The following is a 16,971-nucleotide window of genomic DNA, read 5'->3' as shown; positions in this document are numbered from 1 at the left end:
TGGCCCAAACGCTGACACAGGAACAAACACCCACAAAACACAAGTGAAACCCAGGCTGCCTTAGTATGATTCTCAATCAGGGACAACGATTGACAGCTGTCTCTGATTGAGAATCATACCAGGCCGAACACAAAATCCCAACATAGAAATACAAACATAGACAACCCACCCAACTCACGCCCTGACCAACTAAAATGAATACAAAACAAAAGAAAACAGGTCAGGAACGTGACAGCGGTATTACGGCTGCGTGGTCCCATGGTGTTTATACTTGCTTACTATTGTTTGTACAGATGAACGTGGCACCTTCAGGCGTTTGGAAATTGCTCCCAAGGATGAACCAGACTTGTGGAGTTCTACAATTTTTCTGAGGTCTTGGCTCTTTAGATTTTCCCATGATGTCAAGCAAAGAGGCACTGAGTTTGAAGGTAGGCCATGAAATACATCCACAGGTACACCTCCAATTGGCTCAAATTATGTCAATTAGCCTATCAGAAGCTTCTGAAGCCATGACATAATTTTCTGGAATTTCCCAAGCTGTTTAAATGCACAGTCAACTTAGTGTATGTAAACTTCTGACCCACTGGAATTGTGATACAGTGAATTATAAGTGAAATAATCTGTCCGTAAACAATTGTTGGAAAAATGACTTGTGTCATGCACAAAGTAGATGTCCTAACCGACTTGCCAAAACTATAGTTTGCTAACAAGAAATTTGTGGAGTGGTTGAAAAACGAGTTTTAATGACTCCAACATAAGTGTATGTAAACTTCCGACTTCAACTGTATGAAAACTTTCTGAAAGCGCTGTTGGTCTATAGCTATCTATAGGTATCTGTATGTGTGGATCAGTGGAGGCTGCTGAGGGGAGGATGGCTCATAATAATGTCTGGAAAGGAGATAAAGGAATGGCATCAAACACATAGAAACCATGTGTTTGATGTACTTGATACCATTCCACCTATTCCGCTCCAGCCATTACCACGAGCTCATCCTCCCCAATTAAGGTGCCACCAACCTCCTGTGGTGTGGCTATCACAGTGGGGTATGGAGAAGACCAGCAGCAAATAGATGAACCCCTGGGACAGGCTGTGAAGGCAGACTCTTCTTCCTCCTTCTAGCAGAGTGGGCTGATGGGAAGCAGGCAGGCTAAGTGCAGATACACAGAAAGGTGTCACAGTCCTAAAGTAACAGATCTCACGTTGTAACAAAGCGTCTCAAACTTGTCTCTAGCTCAAGCCTCGGGGAGGAGGAGAAATGGAAGAAGTTAAAAGGAGAGAGGCAGCAGCAGGCGTTTTACGGTGCGCTGTGAAGTCCAGAGCGAGCTAGAACAGAGGAGAACAAAGGAGAGGCCTTGATGCTTTCAGTAAGATTCTCCACCAGCGGCCGGGGGGGGGGGGGAGTCTCCCACGGCGATGGGGTGGGGTAGGGCTACACAGGTGGGGTGGAGGGCTGCGGGCTGTGGCACTCCAGACCGGGCTCCAGGGAAGAGTTGTTCAGGATGAAGTCCAGAGAGGGGACAGGCTGAGGGTACTTGTCCTTCTTTTCCTCAGTCAGCACCGACTCACCTCCTTCATCCTAGGGTGGGGGGAGAAAGAAAGAGAGAGAGAAAGAAAGAGAGAGAGAAAGAGAGAGAAAGAGAGAGAAAGAAAGAGAGAGAGAGAGAGAAAGATAAAGATAGAAAGAGAGAGAGAGAGAGAAAGAGAAAGAGAGAGAGAGAAAGAGAAAGAGAAAGAGAAAGAAAGAGAAAGAGAGAGAAAGAGAGAGAAAGAGAGAGAAAGAGAGAGAGAAAGAGAGAGATAGAAAGAGAGATAGAAAGAGAGAGAGAGAGAGAGAGAGAACATACATGTTTAAAAACAGACTCAGTAATAAACCAATAATACATTTCCATGATAATTGTTCATAAAGGATATCATCAATCATGTTCTCTGGCCTCTCACTTCTGCTCCCATAAACGCTCCAAATATGAGTAATTGACTACTATTGTCTTCTGGTTGCTAGGAGTTTCCAGAACCTAGCTCACAGATCCCAGTGGGATAAATCACATGACTGACTAGCTGCATTGACTATGAGACTGGGGAAATGACAGGGTGGTGTATTACATTTTCGATTTGTTGAGTCAAGTACTGACATCAATACTATGACAAGCATTTACACACATCTACAAAGAGAGGGAGAGAGAGAGAGAGAGCTATAGGGAGACGGTATAGGACAACTGCGAGTGGGGAAGAGGGGGTGCCACGTGGAATTCTACAGCACAAAGCTAGAGGACCATTACAGAGCCAGGGAGGCCCTCCCTCGTAAACCTCCAGAAGGTCAAAGGTGACAGTGATCGAGTGGCGACCCAGTAAGGGTTCTTTCCCCTCAATAAATAGATAATTATCTGCATGCCTCTGGTGACTGGTTCTCCCATGGAAGAGGCCATGGAAGCTAAGGCTGTGCCCATAGGTAGTGGTCTTCTAGTCTCTCTCTGCCCAGCGTTGTGCATCACATAGGGGCACAGAGACGAGGGGAGCACTGTACATGGGTTGATGAGGGTGTGGGGTAGGATTGGGGTTGGGAGGGAACAATGGTTGCTGAGGGAGGGGATCCATAATGTTTTATTCAAACCAAGACCTTGTTCATTGGGGGTTTCGGAATAGTGTCATTAATCATGATAAATTCACATCAAACTCCACTCACGGATGTTTTCCTGTACCCTTTCTGCCAGTTTATGATTATTGCATTGAAAAATAACGTTGTTTGTTAGCTATTCTAGCTTGTTAGAATATGTTTCAGTCCTAATCTTTTTTTGACCAGTGAAGAGGCATTTGTGAGTGGGCCATTTGAAAAGGCAGACTCCACCGACATCTTTTTTTTAATGCAATTGTGCTCTTTGAACTGAAGCTGGGAGAGGTTTTGCAGCCTGACCTTTCTAAGCCCTGTCCTTAGCCCTGGTTTCTCTCTATTCTACAGGTATGAAAGGTTCTGACAAGGTGTCATGCCAGCAGTGTCATCTACAGCTGGTCAAGGAACCTGTCTTCTACGGACGCTATCGATGACCTGGGTGATTGCTAGCTGGGAACCCAGCAAACCCAGGAACATTCCCAGAACATTATCCTACAATTCCCATTAAGTTCTAGTTAGGGTTTTATCTAACATTAGGATGATAACATCCCAATATAATGTTTTTGATAACAAAATATATATTTTTCTCTTCAAAAATATGTTTTAAATGAAATAACCTTGGAATGTTCTCCTAACACTCACTAAAATGTTGTGCACAATATCTGTGACAACCCATACAGAACATTCCCCAAACGTTCTCATTAGGTTTCCAGGTTATGTAATAACACAACGTACCAGAGTAATGTTTTCCCAGCAAATCAAAATTGGTTCTGTGAAAGTGTGTTCTCATAACAGAGCTCTGCTACCCGACCCGAGCAACAGCAGGTGAATGTTTTTTGCAGCCCAGAATCCACTGCACAACTGGACAGATTTCATGTTTTGGGAACATATCTTTTGTGATGTCCCGACAATATTCTCACCAGACTGTTTCCGCAACCTAATGAAACATTCTGGGAACCTTTTTTGTTTTTGTTGTACTTTCACCCCTTTCCCCCCCAATTTCATGATACCCAATTGGTAGTTAGTCTTTTCCCATCGCTGCAACGCCCCTACAGACTCGGGAGAAGTGAAGGCCGAGAGCCACGCGTCCTCCGAAACACGACCCTGCAAAACCTCACTGCTTCTTGACACACTGCTGGCTTAACCCGGAAGCCAGCCACACCACTGTGTCAGAGGAAACACTGTCCAAATGGCGACCGAGGTCAGCTTGCAGACTCCCGGCCCGCCAAAACGAGTTGCTAGAGCGCGGTGGGACAAGGAAATCCATTCTGGGAACCTTTAAAGAACGGATTAAATGTGTTCTAGAAACATTTTTTGCAACATCTGGCAAATGTTTTATACAAAAATGATATAATCATCAGCAAGACTGGACAGTTTTTGTGTTATGAGAACATTTGCCGCGACCTAATGAATGTTCTGGGAACTTTCACAGAACCAATTTTGGTTTGATGGGAAGCTTAGTCTACGCCTGAGGATTTGTGAACTGTATCATGAGATTATATTTAGAATAACCTGAATGCTTGTTTAAATCATTTTGCAAGTTGCTGGTTTGCGGAGCATGTTCAGATCCAAAGAGTCCGGGTGTGTGACCTACTAGATTAACCCTGCTATTGGCCAACGTTCAACATCATAAACAATCTCTAAAACCTCAATCTACACAAACCACAGGTTTATCTGGGACAGTGGGTGGACTGTACATGCATAATGGGATGTTTCCTCTATCTGAACATTAGCTCTCAGTTCATTGCGTAGGGGAGCATTCATTCTCAAAGGCGCAGGGAGATGTTAGACAACAATTCCTCAGCCACCACAGGCTGATTATACTGGATCAGATAACATCCAGGGTGATGAGACATCTGAGTCCACAACTGTTCCTCAGCAATGACACTGTTATTCTGACAACATCTGTTAGATTGACTCTGGACAGAGTGTTTGGACAGAGTGCTTGGACAGAATGTTTGGACAGAGTGTCTGGACAGAGTGCTTGGACAGAGTGCTTGGACAGAGTGCTTGGACAGAGTGCCTCCTTGGCCCCGACCTCTCATGTAATCTCACACTATGGTAGTTGAGTGATGTATGAAACACTGCCTCTACTCTAAACTTAGAAACTCCTTGATAAGTAAGTTGTCAGAGGATGTCTCAATCAGTCCGAGCAGCCTTTTGAGCTTTAGTGTTAAACCACCCAGGCCCGAGTCACACTTCCACTGGACTTTTGTTCTCTGTCTTTTGGGTTGTCACCTTAGGGCAATATCCCTCCCCAGAGTCCTTTGTCTCGATTGGGCTCTCGCATGGCTTCTTTTTACAAATGCAAAAACCTGTCATTGAGGTTCAGAGGGTGATAGGGACCGTGTGTGTGTGTGTGTGTGTGACAATCCAAACGTCTACATTCCAGGCCAGTGGGTGGGTTTCCTGGGCAGGTCCAGCACCCTGCCTCTCCTTCTCTCCTACCTCTTTCTGCTTCCCCTATCTCTCCATCCTGCTTCTCTACCCCTCTACCCTTCTCTGCCTCTCTACCCCTCCCAGCCTCTCTCCACCCCTCCCAGCCTCTGCCTCTCCAACCCTCCCAGCCTCTCCACCCCTCCCAGCCTATCTACCCTTCTCTGCCTCTCTACCCCTCCCAGCCTATCTACCCTTCTCTGCCTCTCCACCCCTCCCATCCTCTGCCTCTCCAACTCTCCCGGCCTCTGCCTCTCCACCATTCCCGGCCTCTGCCTCTCTACCCTTCTCTGCCTCTCCACCCTTCCCGGCCTCTGCCTCTCCACCCCTCCCGGCCTCTCCACCCCTCCCGGCCTCTGCCTCTACACCCCTCCCGGCCTCTGCCTCTACACCCCTCCCGGCCTCTCTACCCCTCCCAGCCTCTCTACCCCTCCCAGCCTCTGCCTCTCTACCTCCCCTCCCAGCCCATCTACCCCTCCCTGCCGCTCTACCCCTCCCTGCCTCTGCCTGTGGCTCCCCTGCCTCTTTCTGCCTCTCAGTATGGTTCTATCCGCCCCTCTCTGCGTCTCCAGATGATGTCAGTGACATGGATGATGGGTATTAGGTGTACTCACGCCAGGGCCATGATACAGAGAGGTCAGGCAAAAGACTCCAGGCGCTTCAGCGTGTTCCCATCGTCAGACGACAGGCCCATCCCACTGTCCGACTGTCCCCCCTGCACGTGCAGAGAGAGGGAGGGAAATATCAGGATACAAAGAGAGTGAGTGAGAGAGAGAGAGAGAGAGAGAGAGAGAGAGAGAGAGAGAGAGAGAGAGAGAGAGAGAGAGAGAGAGAGAGAGAGAGAGAGAGAGAGAGAGAGAGAGAGAATGATAGAGAATGTGTCAGAGCTAGTCCAACAAAAGCGTGGTCTCACATATGTCTATTCTTACAGGCCAGATGTTTTAGAGACACCCTCATGTTAAGTTGGGGGGTGATGAGTTAATTCACCTCATGGTTGTCGTTAGAGCTGTTCTCCATGGTAACCTCGTCAAAGGTCTTCACACTTCCCGGCCGGATGTTCCTGAAGGGATAAAATTTCCAAAGTCAGATCCCAATCAGGGAATTCCAAGATTACATGTGCCAAAAAGCGGCATTAAGAAACACAATAAGCGGGAACATAATCAAGTTAATGAACAATTACATAGTGTCAGTGGGATTGGTTTTTGAAAAGAACCTCTATTTATTTTGCTTTTCAACAGACGCAGAGAATCAAATGGCTGCTTAATTCCGCATAAGGGATAACTGCTATTAAAGCATTTCAACACATTCTCAAAACACACTCGTAGGACCTGTGAAACGAGGGCTTGACAAATATTATTTTAAGTGGACCTAAACCCTAAAGCAGGGTCTATGGTTTGGGAGGAAATTCCTTGAAGGGGCCATAATGCTTTGGGCTCCCTCAACATCTCACTGCCAATGTATATAGTTCTTATCTCAACCTTAATCAGGTCTTTCACTGTCCTCAACTAGATCTACATGAACTTCTTTAAGAGTAAGTAGCCGAACCGCCAAGCAAAGCATATGTTAAGAAAATGGTGTGTGCTTTGAACAATGTATTGAAATGATTGGTTGTTATTTTAAAGGCACAATATGCAGAAATCACTCTGACATTTCCTAGTTGCTAAAATTCTAATAGTTCGCCTAATATCAGTTGATGTGCCAAAACAAGCAAGTACAGTGTAGAGAATCATTGTACCAGCTAAACCACTGTGAAATATATTTTCCATAACTAAAAATATTGTATTTTCAGCTGTCTGAAGCTGGTGTACCAAACTGAAAGTAAAAGACGCAAAAACGAAACTTAACGGGAAGCATAGAAATAGCGCACATAGAACATATCCACAGCTTCTTAGACGTGCTTTAACCACGAATGACAGATCTATAACTCACATTTCTATGTGAACTTTGGTAGGGTTGCCCAAAAATGTACATATTGTAGCTTTAACATTCAGTACATTTAAGATAACACATATTTAAAGAGAGATAAACGTTCCGTTAAGCCAAGACGCCCAAGGAGACATTACATTTCACTGCTGAAGTGTCTCTATTAAATGTTATATAATGTACATAGACTTATGGCAGAAATCTTCAACTAAACTGAAATGCTATAAAATGTGAGAGAGCTTATTCAATAGTGTTGTGAGCCACAGGTGTCTGTGTGATCTCCATGTTAGGTTCAGGGTAATATCTCTCTGTTAGGTTCAGGGTAATATCTCTCTGTTAGGTTGAGGGTAATATAGCTGGGTAATGTAGTGTAGTGACTGGCCAGCTGACAGACTCCTGTTTCTTACCAGGTGCTCCCTGAGTCGCGGTGAGAGAGCGGCCTGGTGTTGGTCTCCTCTGACCGGGCCGTGTTGGAGGGGTCTCCCTCCTTGGACAGTAGGGCTGCTATAGGGATGTAATGCTTGCCCTCCTGAACGGAAAGAAAGAGACCACAACATATCAGACCAGAGGCCTAGCTAACAACTATCATAGCATGACGGAAAACACATGTATGTGATAAGTGTGTGAAGCCTTTTGAGATTTGAGCATAATACTGTCCGTGTGCTACACAAACATCCATTCAGGGCCTGCAGACAAGCAGGGAATGTTGCCAAAGAACCCAAAGGTCACGCCTAATAAATAAAATGTGGAATGCCTGAGGGCCACAGATGGAGCAGTGTGATGATGTTGGTAGAGACAACCTCACTGACTGGCCAGTGAAGGACTGAGTCTGTCTGTAAGTAACAGACCTACAGTTGAAGTCGGAAGTTTACATACCTTAGCCAAATACATTTAAACTCATTTTTTCACAATTCCTGACATTTAATCCTGGTAAAAATTCCCTGTATTAGGTCAGTTAGGATCACCACTTTATTTTAAGATGTGAAATGTCAGAATAAGAGTAGAGAGAATGATTTATTCCCAGTGCGTTATTCCCACTTTCATCACATTCCCAGTGGGTCAGAAGTTTACATACACTCAATTAGTATTTGGTAGCATTGCTTTTAAATTGTTTAACTTGGGTCAAACATTTTGGGTAGCCTTCCACAAGCTTCCCACAATAAGTTGGATGAATTTTGGCCCATTCCTCCTGACAGAGCTGGTGTAACTGAGTCAGGTTTGTAGGCCTCCTTGCTCGCACACACTTTTTCAGTTCTGCTCACAAATGTTCTATGAGATTGAGGTCAGGGCTTTGTGATAGCCACTCCAATACCTTGATTTTGTTGTCCTTAAGCCATTTCGCCACAACTTTGGAAGTATGCTTGGGGTCATTGTCCATTTGGAAGACCCATTTGCAACCAAGCTTTAATTTCCTGCCTGATGTCTTGAGATGTTGCTTCAATATATCCACATCATTTTCCTCCCTCTGTCACGAACGTCGTAGTGAGGAGACCAAAGCGCAGCGTGAAGACATATTTTTAATACAAGACGACTAAACACGAAGACGACTAAACAAACTAACAAAATAACAAAACGAACGTGACTGCGATTAACAAAGAGTGCATACATGCAACTTCACATAGACAATAACCCACAAACCAAACTGGAAAATGGCAACCTAAATAGGATACACAGCTGCCTCTGATTGGGAACCAATCCAGGCCACCATAGACCTACATAATGCCTAGACTACACACACACACCTAGACATACCAAAACCCTAGACAAGACAAAAACACACATACCACCCTCGTCACACCCTGACCTAACCAAAATAATAAAGAAAACAAAGAATACTAAGGTCAGGGCGTGACAGTACCCCCCCCCCCCCAAAGGTGCGGACTCCGGCCGCAAAAACCTGACTCTAAAGGGGAGGGTCCGGGTGGGCCTTCACGGCGGCGGCTCGGGTGCGGCTCCTGACTGACGGGCGGCTCTGGACTGCCGAGGCGCACTGTAGGCCTGGTGCGTGGTCCCTGAACTGGTGGTACCGGGCTGAGGACACGCACCTCAGGGCGAGTGCGAGGAGCAGGAAAAGGGCATACTGGACCCTGGAGGCGCACTGTAGGCCTGGTGCGTGGCGCCGAAACTGGTAATACCGGGCTGGGGACACGCACCTCAGGGCGAGTGCGGGAAGGAGGAACAGGGCATACTGGACCCTGGAGGCGCACTGTAGGCCTGGTGCGTGGTACCGGGCTGGGGACACGCACCTCAGAGCGAGTGCGGGGAGGAGGAACAGGGCATACTGGACCCTGGAGGCGTACTGTAGGCCTGGTGCGTGGTGCCGTAACTGGTGGTACCGGGCTGGGGACACGCACCTCAGGGCGAGTGCAGGGAGGAGGAACAGGATACACGGGACCGTGGAGACGCACTGGAGGTCTAGAGTGTATAGCTGACACAACCCGTCCTGGCTGAATGTTTATTTTCGCCCTGCACAGGACGTACTGGGCTGTGCAGACTCACCGGAGACACAGTACGCAAAACCGGCGCAGGATATCCTGGTCCAAGGAGGTACACTGGAGACCAGGATCGCTGAGCCGGCACCCTCCTTCCTGGCTGGATGCTCATTCTGGAGACACTGTGCGCATCTCTGCATAACACGGTGCCTGACCAGTTACACGCTCCCCACGGTAAGCACGAGGAGTTGGCTCAGGTCTCCTACCTGACTCAGCCAATCTCCTCGTGTCCCCCCCCCCAAAAATCTTGGGCTTCCGTGCTATCCCCGTACCTTTATATCGTCGCCGTTCCTCCATTCTCCTGTATCCCTCCTCGCACTGTTCCATTGAATCCCAGGCGGGCTCTGGCACTCTCCCTGGATCGATCGACCACCTCTCTATTTCCTCCCAGGTTGTTACCCACTCATCCCTCTCCTGGGTCCATTTTTCCACCAAGTGCTGTTCCTCCCTTTCACGCTGCTTGGTCCTTGTTTGGTGGGTAGTTCTGTAACGGTTCTCGTCCTCTTCGCCTGAGGAGGAGTAGGAAATATCGGACCAATGTGCACCGCGGTAAATGCCCACCCAGACCCTCCCCTATAGGTTCAGGTTTTGCGGCCGGAGTCCGCACCTTTGGGGTGGGGGGTACTGTCACGTTCTGACCTTAGTTCCTTTTTTATGTCTTTATTTTAGTTTGGTCAGGGCGTGAGTTGGGGTGGGCATTCTATGTTGTTTTTCTATGTTTTGTTCTATACGTTATATTTCTATGTGTTTGGCCTAGTATGGTTCTCAATCAGAGGCAGGTGTCGATCGTTGTCTCTGATTGAGAATCATACTTAGGTAGCCTGTTTTCCCACTATGGGTTGTGGGTAGTTATTTTCTGTGTCTGTGTTTCACCATACAGAACTGTTTCGGTTGTTTGTGCTTTTGTTATTTTTGTTCAGTGTTCAGTTGATTTATTAAACATCTCATTATGGACACTTACCACGCTGCACATTGGTCCGATATTTCCTACTCCTCCTCAGACGAAGAGGACGAGAACCGTTACACCCTCATGGTGCCATCTATTTTGTGAAGTGCACCAGTCCCTCCTGCAGCAAAGCACCCCCACAACATGATGCTGCCACCCCTGTGCTTCACGGTTGGGATGGTGTTCTTTGGCTTGCAAGCCTCCCCCTTTTTCCTCCAAACATAACGATGATCATCATGGCCAAACAGTTCTATTTTTGTTTCATCAGATCAGAGGACATTTCTCCAAAAAGTACGATCTTTGTCCCCATGTGCAGTTGCAAACCGTAGTCTGGGTTTTTTATGGCGGTTTTGGAGCAGTGGCTCCTTCTTTGCTGAGCGGCCTTTCAAGTTATGTCGATATAGGACTCGTTTTACTGTGTATATAGATACCTTTGTACCTGTTTCCTCCAGCATCTTCACAAGGTCCTTTGCTGTTGTTCTGGGAATGATTTGCACTTTTCGCACCAAAGTACGTTCATCTCCAGGAGACAGAACGTGTCTCCTTCCTGAGCGGTATGACGGCTGGGTGGTCCCATGGTGTTTATACTTGCGTGCTATTGTTTGTACAGATGAACGTGGTACCTTCAGGCGTTTGGAAATTGCTCCCAAGGATGAACAAGACTTGTTCATCCTTGGTTGTTTTTCTGAGGTCTTGGCTGATTTCTTTTGATTTTCCCATGATGTCAAGCAAAGAGGCACTGAGTTTGAAGGTAGGCCATGAAAGGTACACCTCCAATTGACTCAAATTATGTCATTTAGCCTATCAGAAGCTTCTAAAGCCATTACATAATTTTCTGGAATTTTCCAAGCTGTTTAAAAGGCACAGTCAACTTAGTGTATGTAAACTTCTGACCCACTGGAATTCTGATACAGTGAATTATGAGTGAAATAATCTGTCTGTAAACAATTGTTGGAAAAATGACTTGTGTCATGCACAAAGTAGATGTCCTAACCGACTTGCTAAAACTATAGTTTGTTAACAAGAAATTTGCGGAGTGGTTGAAAAACGTGTTTTAATGACTCCAACCGAAGTGTATGTAAACTTACGACTTCAACTGTAGCTTAATGGAAGGGTTGAAATCCTTACTGTGCGGCTATTTTCTGTCTAGTCAGGATGGGATCCCACACGGTTGGTTCTCAGCGAGAGCAATCTGTTATGTTATAAAGCATTTCTATACTGCGGTTTTATGTGACATGTGAGGTCTGGTCTGCTGTCATCTCTTATCTCTTTACAATCCCCACTCTCTGTGGCTGTGTTTTTGACTGTCTTTTAAACTCTTTAAGTTTTTGGAATTATTAGGACTTGATGGGACCGTTTAGTTTTGTGTTCGCAGGGGAAACAGTCAATTTTCCATCAGCAGACACAGTTGCTGCTTTCCTTCTCCCTGTCTTGATTCCAGTGGTGTAGTGGAGGGTATACAGAGGTATATACCGTGTACCTCCAATTTTGTTGTGGGCATTGAGCATTGATTCATATCAAAGTAGTGAAGTGGAGGTATACGCCGTATCAATTAATAAGGCTGATAGAACGGATCTGAATGTTTAGCTTAAAATGTTGATAAACACATTTTAAAGCTCAGCAATGTGCACGCGGTGGTAGGCCTACACGCAAATGTTCCAAAATGCAATTTGCGGAAAACACTGTTCTAAAATGCAGCCGGGTCGTTCAAGATTGACTTCGAAATTGGACGTCTATCCATGCCCTGAGACCTTGAAGGAGCTGTTTCCCTTGCTTTGCAAGGGCCACGGCTTTCAGTGGAGTGATAGGTAACGATGCTTAGTGGAAGGCAGTTGATGACGTGTTCAGAGGCTCCCTGGTTCGAGCCCCGGTTTGGGATGAGGAGAGGGACAGAAGCAACACTGTTACACAAACTCCACCTCATGTGTTCTACACAAACACCGCTAACCAAACAATAGTGCTAGAAGCCTGCGCAGTTGAATTAAAGGGCAAATACACTCAAATATCAATCATTGTTGGGACATCTAATTTAGTTGTTTTTCAATTTAAAAAGAGGGACTCAGTTGACAGCCTCATTTATCTACAGTATTTCAATAGTAGGCCTACTATTAGCCTAGTTGCACAGTACAGCTTGGGTAGGCCTGACTGTGAAAGACCAATATGGGATTTATCATTTTAAGTCATTGAAAGTTTAAGTCACACAGTGCTCTTGAAAAATAATGGTCAAAATTAGAGTACACTCACTTCTCTAGGCACCACTACACCACTGTTTGATTCCATTCCTCTTTCTCAATATCTTCTTGTCATTCCACTACCACAAAACCAGGGGGGGGGGGGGGTTGTTGAGTGTGACTTCCCCTCCCAATTACTGTGACCACACCCCTGGGCCAGACCCCAGTGACTAATTGAATTGTTAAGTAGTTTCCTAAGGACAATGTGGCTGGAGTCCTTAAAGAGAGGCTGCCTTTAAATAGCAACAAATCCCTTTGTAAATGGCCTACGTGGTATCGATATGATTAAGAAATATTTATTCTAGTGTCAAAATTGACTACAAAGTGTAAATAGGTTAATTTTGGTCATAGAGTCAGTCTCGTCTTAAACTGAGTTTGGAACATCTGTGAGTCACACCGGGAAATGAAGGTTGGGTTTTGATTTGACGATGTCTACTTGCCCACTAACATGGGGTGAACAGCTGCAGTGATTCCTCTCTATCCAATAGCATAGACAGTGAGTCAGGCCTGCCCAACAGCCCGACTTTGTTTACATGAGACAAAAAAACATTAACATGAGAAATACTGCACCAAATACCTTAGTTGGATGTAAAATTGTGCAACTTAAACATCCTCGGATAAAACGGCAAAATTAATGACAAATGTTTTGAGTTACCTTAGATTCATTCTGTGGATTTTGAGGAAGTAAAATAGGCTTCTGCGTCTACAGTGTCTCATTGGGTACAAACATCATTAACCAAACGCGGAATCAGTCAGGAAACACACCTCCAAGACTGAAATAAAAATGTCTAATGAGCAACAGAAAAACACACGTGCCAATCGGCGTGTTCAGTGGCTCTTTATCTGTGTCGTGGCTTCCCCCACATGGAAGTAGTTTTAGGCACTTTGTCTAAACTTGACTTACTTACCTAAACCCTTTTACTCCGTGAGGAGCATAGGTTATACGCAAATGTGCTCCACCGCACTTAGTTTTACTGGACAGAAGCAAAGCATATAAAACACAGTAAGTCATACAAGCCTTATGAGCATAGTGCACTTAGATGAGGCAAGGCCAGAGTATAGTGCCCTTAGATGAGGTGAGGCCAGAGCATAATGCACTTAGATGAGGCAAGGCCAGAGCATAGTGCACTTAGATGAGGCAAGGCCAGAGCATAGTGCCCTTAGATGAGGCAAGGCCAGAGCATAGTGCCTTTAGATGAGGCGAGGCCAGAGTATAGTGCCCTTAGATGAGGCAAGGCCAGAGCATAGAGCACTTAGATGAGGCAAGGCTAGTGCCCTTAGATGAGGCAAGGCCAGAGTATAGTGCCCTTTGATGAGGCAAGGCCAGAGCATAGTGCACTTAGATGAGGCAAGGCCAGAGTATAGTGCCCTTAGACGAGGCAAGGCCAGAGTATAGTGCACTTAGATGAGGCAAGGCCAGAGCATAGTGCACTTAGATGAGGCAAGGCTAGTGCCCTTAGATGAGGAAAGGCCAGAGTATAGTGCACTTAGATGAGGCAAGGCCAGAGCATAGTGCCCTTAGATGAGACAAGGCCAGAGCATAGTGCCCTTAGATGAGACAAGGCTAGAGCATAGTGCCCTTAGATGAGGCAAGGCCAGAGCATAGTGCACTTAGATGAGGCAAGGCCAGAGTATAGTGCCCTTAGATGAGACAAGGCCAGAGCATAGTGCCCTTAGATGAGACAAGGCCAGAGTATAGAGCCCTTTGATGAGGCAAGGCCAGAGCATAGTGCACTTAGATGAGGCAAGGCTAGTGCCCTTAGATGAGGAAAGGCCAGAGTATAGTGCACTTAGATGAGGCAAGGCCAGAGCATAGTGCACTTAGATGAGGCAAGGCCAGAGCATAGTGCACTTAGATGAGGCAAGGCCAGAGTATAGTGCCCTTAGATGAGACAAGGCCAGAGCATAGTGCACTTAGATGAGGCAAGGCCAGAGCATAGTGCACTTAGATGAGGCAAGGCCAGAGCATTGTGCACTTAGATGAGGCAAGGCCAGAGCATAGTGCACTTAGATGAGGCAAGGCCAGAGCACAGTGCACTTAGATGAGGCAAGGCCAGAGCATAGTGCACTTAGATGAGGCAAGGCCAGAGCATTGTGCACTTAGACGAGGCAAGGCGAGGGGTGAAAGTAAGCCGGTACAGAGTACCAGGAAAATTAAAAGTGGGGGTATGCCATACCGGTAAAACATGAGCCTATCACAATAATGAAAACCAAGATTGCAAGAAAACTGTAAGCTATTACACCATAATTTATCAACCGCATGAACAATGTGCCAATAGACGGGTGGTATACGATCCAAAATGAGGTGTGGTTCCATGTGAACACTAACATTTTGCCAAGGTAAAGATGACTGGCCGGGACCAAGACCACACGGACAGCAGTGGACACATCAATCAATTTAAGCAACAAGAGGGTGCCTAATGACAATCGGTGAATGTTATTAACATTGTTGGTGTTTTAATAGACGTCTCTCATCAAACCGCAGGTGCACAGTGCAGTGTTTTAGATGCTGTAATTCTCTTAAAGTACACAAACGTGCGCAGGTAGCATACTTTTTTAAACGATTTGTTTGACAATCAGACAAAAACATCATGCCTGGTCCTGTTCATGCCACATTAAAAGGTAATACATTTTTACAGTTGAAGCTAGAATCCTAAATTGAAACAATAACAAAGTGGTTCACCCGCCTCATAGTTTGAACCATGTTTTGAGGCTATACAGTGTTTGCTTACATTTACATTGTTTACAAACGTATAAAGTTATATTTTGGATGCTGATGGGGTACGACAGTTGAACTAAGCTCATGAGGCATTTATAAGTTATATTCTTCAAGAATCAATACGTATACAGTGCATTCAAAAAGTATTCAGACCCCTTGACTTTTTCCACATTTTGTTACATTACAGCCTTATTCTAAAATGTATATATAATAAAAAAATCAGGTGCATCCTGTTTCCATTGCTCATCATTGAGATGTTTCTAAAATTTGATTGTAGTCCACCTGTGGTAAATTCAATTGATTTGACATGATTTGGAAAGGCACACATCTGTTTATATAAGGTCCCACAGTTGACAAAGCATGTCAGAGCAAAAACAAAGCCATGAGGTCGAAGGAATTGTCAGTAGAGCTCCGAGACAGCATTGTGTCAAGCATTGTGTCAAACTCTGACAGATCTCCAGAGTTCCTCTGTGGAGATGGGAGAACCTTCCAGAAAGACAACCATCTTTGCAGCACCCCACCAATCAGGCCTTTATGGTAGAGTGGCCAGACGGAAGCCACACCTCAGTAAAAGGCACATTACAGCCCGCTTGGAGTTTGCCGAAAGGAACCTAAAGGACTCTCAGACCATCACAAACAAGATTCTCTGGTCTGATGAAACCAATATTGACCTCTTTGGCCTGAATACCAAGCGTCACGTCTGGAGGAAACCTGGCACCATCCCTACGGTGAAGCATGGTGGTGGTAGCAGCATCATGCTGTTGGGATGTTTTTCAGCAGCAGGGACTGGGAGAGTAGTCAGGATTGAGGGAAAAATGAACGGAGCAATGTACAGAGAGATCCTTGATGAAAACCTGGAGCACTCAAGATCTCAGACTGGGGCGAAGGTTCACCTTCCAACAGGACAACAACCCTAAGCACACAGCCAAGACAACACAGGAGTGGCTTCGGGAACAGTCTCTGAATGTCCTTGAGTGGCCCAGCCAGAGCCCGGACTTGAACCCAATCTAACATCTCTGGAGAGACCTGAAAATAGCTGCGCCGCGACGCTCCCCATCCAACCTGACAGAGCTTGAGAGGATTTGCAGAAAAGAATTGGACAAACTCCTGTTGTGGAAATTCAGTACTGAGAAAGACTTGGTCATTTTGTCAAACAATCATCTTATTTAATATTGATTAATTATTGCAATAATGAGGCTGGTCGACCCCCCCACCCTTGAGTGTAGGACCGAGTAACCTAACCTTCACACAAATGCAGAGTACTTTATATAGCTGACACTAACAATGCTCAGCCATAGTTGGTTCAACCCCCCTCATGCAGACCAAGGACCATCATAAGCCACTCTGGGTTCATCCTGTCGTTATCTGCACGTGGGTTGTTGTCTTAACCCCACCCTGGCTTAGTTTCCCAGATGCAAGGATGATTTTGAGACAATGAGGGATTGTTCTACTCCTAAGCTATCTCTAGTAAAACACATTCTTGTCTACGTAATGCAGTCTTTGACTCATTTTTCAGCTCAAGCCACCTCCAGTGACCGTACGCCCAGATTAGCTGCAGGGAACTAGAGTGGATATCATAAAACACAGACACTAACAGGACAGAAATATCATCCTATTT

The 16,971-nt window shown here is 45.8% G+C and overlaps 1 protein-coding gene across 1 annotated transcript in view; it reads right to left on the bottom strand.

Moving 5' to 3' along the window:
* Positions 1–1,438: 1,438 nt before the first annotated feature.
* Positions 1,439–16,971, bottom strand: part of LOC139574257 (vascular endothelial growth factor receptor kdr-like) — a 68,798-nt gene continuing 53,265 nt past the window's right edge. Inside the window, exons 27-30 of the mRNA XM_071398663.1 lie at positions 7,373–7,494; positions 6,030–6,102; positions 5,657–5,757; positions 1,439–1,577 (exon numbers count right to left, since the gene is read on the bottom strand). Of these exons, the coding sequence (XP_071254764.1) occupies positions 5,680–5,757; positions 6,030–6,102; positions 7,373–7,494 (273 nt within the window). The 3' untranslated portion in view covers positions 1,439–1,577; positions 5,657–5,679. The remainder of the gene's footprint in view (positions 1,578–5,656; positions 5,758–6,029; positions 6,103–7,372; positions 7,495–16,971) is intronic.

This window comes from Salvelinus alpinus, chromosome 4 (assembly GCF_045679555.1).
Source record: "Salvelinus alpinus chromosome 4, SLU_Salpinus.1, whole genome shotgun sequence".
In the NCBI taxonomy this organism is placed as follows: domain Eukaryota; kingdom Metazoa; phylum Chordata; class Actinopteri; order Salmoniformes; family Salmonidae; genus Salvelinus; species Salvelinus alpinus.
Note: the sequence above shows the minus strand (reverse complement) of the source record. Positions and strands in the feature narration are given on the sequence as shown.